Here is a 7,765-nt window from a genome sequence, read left to right on the forward strand (position 1 = left end):
GAAATAAAAAATGTAATCCAAATAATAGAGCAATCCATTTTATTTATTTGAATTTTATTTTCATTTTATTATTGAACACACATAATAATATTACAATTTAAATTCAAGAACAACGAATTCATTTTCCATCGTGTAAACATTTTGTAGCAGTCTGGCAGCACTATAATATTTCACAAGACAGACGCATTTGGCCCCCAAGAAAATTCGAATTTGAAATAGAACGAATAAAAGTTGCAAAAAATATTTAAAGAATGCATTTAATATCCACATCAAAAATAACTGTCTTATCAGACTTTGCCGATCTAGAAACAAAATCAACATTTGTTCATGCCAATGGAGAAACATCGGATTTTCAATTCAATCAAAGGCGCCTCTTTGTGGAGGTGGACAAAAAGGCGGGCCTCGCTGTGATGCGTATAAAGGAGAAAGAGGATAAGGGTAACCAAAAATTGGGGGCGCCATTTCTAAATATATGTAAATGTATCTTTGTTTTACAGCTCCTGAAATTCAAAGAGTACGCAAATTAACCATCGATAATGCTTTCTGTGTTTGTTGTGCCAAACAATCCACCGAAGAGATTGCTGTAGGACAATCCACTGGCTATGTGAAACTCTATAATTATCGTACTGCTCAATTGATTCATCGCTTTCCAGCAGATAGTACTCGCTCTGCCATATTATATGTGGATTATAATGCCAACGATGAGTATATAGCCGCTGTAACCGAATCGGGATCCACAAATATCTATGGAACAAAAACACAACGCAAAATTGATACAATTCACATCGATGAGCAGTAAGAAGCGAGACAGAGAGAGAGATGAATCCATAAATGGCTTTATTATATTGTTTCCCTTTCAGATCCTCTTTGGCCCGCTTTCATCCGAGCAAACGTTTGCAGTTAGGTGTGGCTTCCTATAAGGGGGCAGTCACTGTCTATGATATACAGAGCAAGCGTAAAACTTTTCATATTACCGATGCCCATAATGCACCATGTCGTGATATAAGCATGTGCTCATCTCAGCCCTCATTGCTGGTCAGTGTGGGCTATGATTGTAAGATCAATATCTTTGATATACGTAGGCAACGGGGTCAACCATCAACGGATCGTCTGAAATATACAACTCCCCTATCGACGGTGGCACTAAGCGAATGCGGCATGTACTTTTGTGCCGGGAATCTTAAAGGGGAACTGATAGCCTATGATATGAGAAGCACCAAACAACCACTGGCCGTGCGAAAAGTTCATGAAGGTGGTGTCGTCCGTGTGGCATTTGTACCCATGCCCAGTGATGAACAGCAGAGTACTAGTTTCTCGAGTGCTCATAATGTAACCATGGATGCAGGTTTACCCACTGTTAAACCACTTACTAGTGATGAATTGCGCAAATCCATTGCTGCAAATCTTCTCAGCACCCAAATGCAATTGGATAGCATTAATAGCGGTGTTATGGCCACACCCACTGCATCCACAATGACACTGCGGCCACATCGTGATTCCTTTTGTGATTTCCTAGATGGTCAGCATGCTCCAAAGGCTGTGGATCGTATGTCAACACGTTTATCCATGAATCGAAGAGATAGTTTCGATTGGGAAACATTGGGTGAACGTAAGCGAAGCTCAAACGATGATCAGTCCAAGTTCTTGGAGAGTCCAGCAAATGGATCACCAGTACCGGAAACATTGCAACGTTTGTATTTCCCGCAAAATTTGAAGCCTTTTCCGCAACTTTAATCTCATCTCATTTACAGAAACTCTTAGTGGGCCTTTGCGTGATCGTAGCAATGTGTCAGGGGAAATTAAATTAAAACAAATTGCCGAAACGGATGAACATTTGGCTGAAGAACAGCAATCGGGCAATTCCTCTAGCAGCAGCAGCGACAAAGAGAATCCCCAAATGGTTGATCAAGAGCTGCAGCAACGTCTTCGCATGCTATCGGCCAGTAGGAACAGTACGCCACATCATCCTACAGTGCAATCTTCAAGCTCCCAATTGAAACCACAACAATTGCTAGCCCAAACATCGAGTGGTCTATCAGCTGCATCGTCCCAACAACTCTCGGATGTGTCCAAGGAAATGAATAATCTGCGTGATTTCATTGATCAGCGTTTCGAGCAATTGGAGAAAGAAATGAAAGTTATGGGCGAACAAAACAAATGGCATATTTTCACTCAAATATCCAATTATTTTAATCATCAAGTGGATAGCACCCAACAGATACGTGATGCCTTGGCCATACTAATTCACGGTGATCCATTTGTCAAGGAATTTTCTCGTCTCCAATATGAGAATGCCAAGCTAAAGAAACAAGTTGAACAATTACAGAAATCTCAACCTAAATGAAATTATTTGTCTTATATTAAAAAGGGCGACCTTTTCTTTAATTATTCTTATTATTATCTTTGTGTAACTATTATTATTTATTCAAAATTTTCAATTAGCAAAGTAAAAACTTGTTGGAAACTAATTTCTATAATGAGTTTTCTGAATGTAAGTGGAAATTCACTAATTAATCTATAATACAATGTTTGCCTTTCCTTTTGCGGCAATTCATTATTGCAGAAAATATTTTCAGCAACAAAAAATTTACTAGATGATTTATTTATGTGTCAGTAAGGTTAGCATGTTTGCGATTTTTCAACTTTGATTCTAATTTTCTCGGCTCCCAAGTAACTTAATGAAGAATTTGACCTAAATCGAATGCTGGAGCTAAATTATATCTATTTGATATAAAGTTTATCCTAGTGCACATGTCTATCTTTAATATGACGACATATTCGGTTTTCATTAACTTAGATTGGGTAGATTAGATTACTGACCACCATACTAATATTCAGAGAAAATTTTATTGACTTTTATCGACCTTTTTAACTTTTGTTAAACTATTGTTGGCTCGAATCTATAATCTTTATATTTTTTTAGATCGATTTAGACATTATAACAAAGAAACACCTCTTTGGTAAATTGTTAATTGCTTTTAAAACATTCCTAATACATTAATAGGCTAAAATAATAATGTTTTTAAAATAATAATACAATAAAATACTGAGTTTTTTCGACGTGATGGATAAAAACTAAGTACACTAAATCGCCGTGAACTTAAAACATTTTTTCATGACCTAAAAAATGTGTTATTCATTCATTTTTTTTTCAATGTATAGTTTTTAGTAAAACATAATAAAAATTTAATTTAAAAAAAGTATTTAATTTTTATACTTTTAAATTGAATTTCAAATTGAATAGTAAGGAAAATATTCCAAACTCTGAAGTTCTAATTTAGTAAATTTTTAAATTATTCAAAAAATCCACGTCTATGTTTTCAACTTAAAATAATGTCTGTATTAAAATCACGGGAACTAAATTTTTCCCACATTTTCGCAAAAAAATCATCATGATCTTTTTCAGAAATCGGATCGAAATTATTTTTTTTTTAAATATATAAGTCTTTGTGCCATTTACAAAAAATACAAAATTCCGATTTAATTGAGATATAACCTTTTGAAATCGGTTAGAAATTGACAAAAATAAAGTCTTAACAAAGTTCAGATTAAGCTATTTTTACATTATGTTTCTGGAAATCTGTAAATCACATAATTGTTTACCAATTTTCTTCCATGCACTTACTTTTATATTGGAATGTAATCATTAAATTTTCTTTATATATATTTTTTGATTGCTTTAGACCTTGAGCTGGCTTAATCTGGTACTGTAACTCCGTCATTTAGACAATCTATCTATCAAGGCTTGCCTTAAAACTTTAATTCTACATGATAATAGGATATTGGTTTGCCCGTACAACCTCCTACAAAGAAAGATTGCTTAATTTGATGATGTGAACAAACGATCTGATATACAAGTTCAAGTAATAGTTGGAGGATATAGCACCAGAAGAACAAGAAATTGAATTAAATTGGTGCTCCACACATAATATGGATCCTGATATTGGGGATTTGATTTCCCATATCAACACTTTATTATAAGTTTTTAAAAAATATTACTTAAATATTTATCAATAACTTTATTTATGCACTTTTCTATTAATAGTAAAAACAATAAATTTTCGTTTTGATTTCATTTTTTCGATTCCAATTTTGGGTTTTCAATGTTTTTGGGCAATTCAATTTGCTGTGTGATCTTCATGGGCATGTCAACCGAAATGGTTGTATTGAAATTCTCATAATCCACCATATAGTGCTCTTGTAGGGCATCATAATGGATGATATTGACAAAACGTTGACCCCAAAAGATTTCACGTGGAACAAAGGAAGTTTTCGCCTCGGTCATTTGAGCTGTAGCCGGTGAAGTGCCCACAATGGATACATATAACTCAAATTGACCAGCATTGAATTGTTTTGCATTCTTGAAATGATACAAAGGACTCGATTCGTCAATATAATGACACACCAGATCGGGCCAAACTATCAACTGCTCGCCATTACCTTCCAATTTAAGTTCTGTATGGGTTTTAATAACTTCACCCTCAATGGTTCTAGATAAAATGAATAACCAATTATAGTCAAAATTTGAAAAAAGTCGGAAGTGAACTCACTTTTTATCGACAATCATATAGACTCGAATCTTGGACTCGATTGTTTGCTGTTCCCTGGGATCACAGACACGGAATAGTAAACATAATTTACCATCACGATAACAAATCTGTATAAATAAATATATATTATGTACTTACTTTTATGATTATTAAATGGGCGTGTGTGTCTCTTGACTTACCACTGCCTTATCACTGAACTTGAGCTTCGTCATCTGTTTGGCTGGCCGTGCCGTCTTGGCATAGATAACACTCACCATACTTCCCTCAATGGCCACGGCGCACAGCATTTGCATGACGAATAGAAATATTGTTTCGGGGCATTCCTCGCTGGCGTATTTCTCACCGAAACCCAATGTGGTTTGTGTCTCAATCGAATAGATCAGCATGGCCACAAAAGTCCGTACCCCAAAGATACAAGGATCTTTGCCCTCACCCAAACGATCGCCGTTTATCGTATCGAAAAGGAAATCCCCATGATAATAAGCCACAACATAACAAAGTATGGCAAAAAATATCCAACTGGCAAAATAGCTTCCCAAGAATAAGGTCAGCATATATTTCCAATCCGTTTCAACCTTAAAAGAGTCAAAGGTTTTAAAATGCAACATAATTGAAAGATATTAGTCTGAAAAATGGGTAATTTTTGAACTAGTTTTATGACTAATGAAAGTTAATGAAAGTTAAGTTAAGGGAAATCAGAATCGGAAAAGATACAATAAATAGGGACCCGGACATCACAATTTTAAAGAAAATGTTCTCCCTTCCTCCCCGTATCAACTGAATTTTTACTATTATATAACTCGAAAAATCCACAGGGAAAAAAAGGTATATAGGAAAGAAGTAAAAGTAAGCGATCAATTTTTGAAAAATTTAAAAAATAAATGTTTTTAAATTTTCAATTAAATAGTTGTTATAATGACGAGCAGAGAAAATTGTTTTTAAATAAATGTTATTTAGTGGAAAAAGTCCATCTAATCCATTCTAGAATGGTCTCCGGCCAAGATGGTTACTTTAAATATACACATGTGACCAAAATAATAAGTCTGAATCTAGGATTTGAAAACTATCCATATTTAAATTAAGCGGCAATTTCTACGATTAGAAAACTGATTCTCAAGGATTCAAATTACTATTTTGAAGAAAAATAAGTAAGTCAGAGGAATACTGAGGTATTATTAAAATTTTAGGCTATTTTAGTAAATTGGTTTAGATATAATAATATATAAGCACCTATATAGAAGGTTATAGAAATCTTTAAGGAAATTTATAGAATAGGTATTTTTTTAAATGTTATTTTTTTGTTTTCTCTTGTGTTTTTAAATGTGATAATATTAAAAAAGATTGTTAAGTTCCATTTTTTGTAGACAAACATATTTTGTTAGTCAGTTTTGAGACTAAATTACCTAAAAACAATGAAAAATAACAGTACTTTTCAGAGTTTCAACTAAAAATGTGCTTTGAAGTTGTTTTTGCAAACAATTTAAGTGTCTCGAAAGCCCAAATAAAGGTCACACAAACCTAAAAACGTAGGTTTTTCAAAAAATTTAAAATTTTTTAAAACACCTTGATTTGTGCTTCTAAACAAACGTCATATAAAATTTCTTTAAATTAAATTATAAATCAATTTTATATTAAATTGAATGAATTCATAAAAAAAAATATTATAAAATTTAACGCTCTAATGGGGGATGACGTCTATTAAGCTGTAATCTACTAAAAATAATTATTGTAATTGTTTTCATTGTTTTAATTGTTTTAATTTTTCCTCGTAATGTATTTTGACAATCATTTTCTAATCGTAAAACTTGCCTCTTAGTTTTGTTTATATGGAAAGTCCTTAAATTCTCAACTTCAACGGAAACACAGCTTACTATCAATATTATAAAATTTGAGCCATAACTTTAGAAACTATAACTAAATTTTTTAATCGAAAAGTCTATTCGAAGATATAACAGAAAACTTAGTACCCTAAAGTAGGCAATAAAAACTTGGTCCTCATTTTTCAAGTCTCAAAAAGGTTGGGAGTTAGAAATATTTAAAACAAAAACCACAAATTAAAGACAGATAAACCAAAATTGATTAGGATAGTAAATAAATGGATAAAAGTTTGATCTCAACGATTAACAGATCTACATAGATTAATTACAGTGGAACCCCATAAACTACCATACCAAGCTAACTAATATACCTATTTGAAACTTTCTGTAAACGAAAATATTTAAAAAACTTTAGAATTAGGTTAATGTTACATATTAGAAAAATGAAAGATGCCATTCCAAAAATGTTTTGTGTTAAAATCAATGATATTTTATTATTCTTATTAGTATTGTCATGTTTTCAAAATTCGTTTAATTGTTGTTAGTTATTCAATGGTAAAGGTGACACGTTCACTTTGATGATTAGAATTTGACGTGGTTTTGGTTGGCGCCTCATTGGCTAATTCATCTAATTTGCTTTGTATACTGGGCGTTATGCTATAGACATCCGATGGCAATTTAGTTTTGTTGTTGTTGTTGTTATTGGTGTTGTTGCCAAATAGGGATCTTACCAGAGTGGTGATAACATCACGCATATAACGCCAGGATTTCTCTGGTATACGGCGAAAGACAACATTTTCACGACCATTTTTCTCCATAACCCGATGCATACTACGACGCAGGCCATCCGAATCGACTGGAGCTCCGGATGGACCAGCAACATCAGGGGCTAATTCAATGGTGCTACCAGCCCAGTCATTTGTATAGGGAAAGCTAATTAATTTGAAAAAATAAAAATGTTATATAACAATTTCAATTAATTTCAAATAACTCGCAGTTGACCCACTTTTGTTCACTACGCGTTTCCAATTGATTGGATTTATGACGTCGTCGTCGAAAGCCAGGACTCTCTGGATAGTAGTCCACCTCATTGACCGTTTCCTTTTCCAATGAGCGTGCCAATGGTTTCGATTCCAAGGGCTTGGGCTTCACTGGCATCGAGCTAGAGCGATGCATTTGTATAGTTTCACCACCTAATGATGCATCACCTGCTGCTAATGGTACTACTGCTCCAGCTGAACTCATTCTAGTGACTGCCTGCCCACGCGAATGACCACCACGACCAACAAGATGCGAGATGCGCGATGCGAGACGATATGTATAATTGGGACAATTTAGGTTTAGTCGTGTAGATTTTGCGTTTTAATTTTAATTGAATTAGGTTAGGCTACTGCAGCT

The 7,765-nt window shown here is 33.8% G+C and overlaps 2 protein-coding genes across 2 annotated transcripts; one reads left to right on the top strand and one right to left on the bottom strand.

The window, feature by feature from the left end:
* Window positions 1-67: 67 nt before the first annotated feature.
* On the top strand, window positions 68-2,385 carry LOC6643490. The gene is made up of 4 exons (XM_002066246.3): window positions 68-438; window positions 498-795; window positions 861-1,690; window positions 1,752-2,385. Exons 1-4 carry the CDS (start codon window positions 252-254, stop codon window positions 2,342-2,344), a joined length of 1,908 nt encoding a protein of 635 aa, XP_002066282.1. The 5' UTR covers window positions 68-251; the 3' UTR covers window positions 2,345-2,385.
* A 1,614-nt stretch (window positions 2,386-3,999) lies between these two features.
* On the bottom strand, window positions 4,000-7,665 carry LOC6643491 (ATP-sensitive inward rectifier potassium channel 12). Its single transcript, XM_023176418.2, has 5 exons — window positions 7,374-7,665; window positions 7,099-7,300; window positions 4,730-5,125; window positions 4,551-4,657; window positions 4,000-4,490 (listed from the first exon to the last, which is right to left on the bottom strand). The coding sequence occupies exons 1-5, from the start codon at window positions 7,610-7,612 to the stop codon at window positions 4,073-4,075; spliced, it is 1,362 nt and encodes a 453-aa protein (XP_023032186.1). The 5' UTR covers window positions 7,613-7,665; the 3' UTR covers window positions 4,000-4,072.
* Between the last annotated feature and the right edge of the window lie 100 nt (window positions 7,666-7,765).

The sequence above is a fragment of the Drosophila willistoni genome, assembly GCF_018902025.1.
Source record: "Drosophila willistoni isolate 14030-0811.24 chromosome 2R unlocalized genomic scaffold, UCI_dwil_1.1 Seg200, whole genome shotgun sequence".
NCBI classification, from domain to species: Eukaryota; Metazoa; Arthropoda; class Insecta; order Diptera; family Drosophilidae; genus Drosophila; species Drosophila willistoni.

Excerpts from the sequence above, each read along its gene's own strand:
- LOC6643490 (XM_002066246.3), top strand. The coding sequence starts at position 252 with ATGCATTTAATATCCACATCAAAAATAACTGTCTTATCAGACTTTGCC. Across the intron at positions 439-497 it reads AAAGGAGAAAGAGGATAAGG|CTCCTGAAATTCAAAGAGTA; the intron begins GTAACCAAAAAT and ends TTTGTTTTACAG. Across the intron at positions 796-860 it reads ACAATTCACATCGATGAGCA|ATCCTCTTTGGCCCGCTTTC; the intron begins GTAAGAAGCGAG and ends TTTCCCTTTCAG.
- LOC6643491 (XM_023176418.2), bottom strand. The coding sequence starts at position 7,612 with ATGAGTTCAGCTGGAGCAGTAGTACCATTAGCAGCAGGTGATGCATCA. Across the intron at positions 7,301-7,373 it reads GAAACGCGTAGTGAACAAAA|CTTTCCCTATACAAATGACT; the intron begins GTGGGTCAACTG and ends CAAATTAATTAG. Across the intron at positions 4,658-4,729 it reads AGTTCAGTGATAAGGCAGTG|ATTTGTTATCGTGATGGTAA; the intron begins GTAAGTCAAGAG and ends TTATTTATACAG.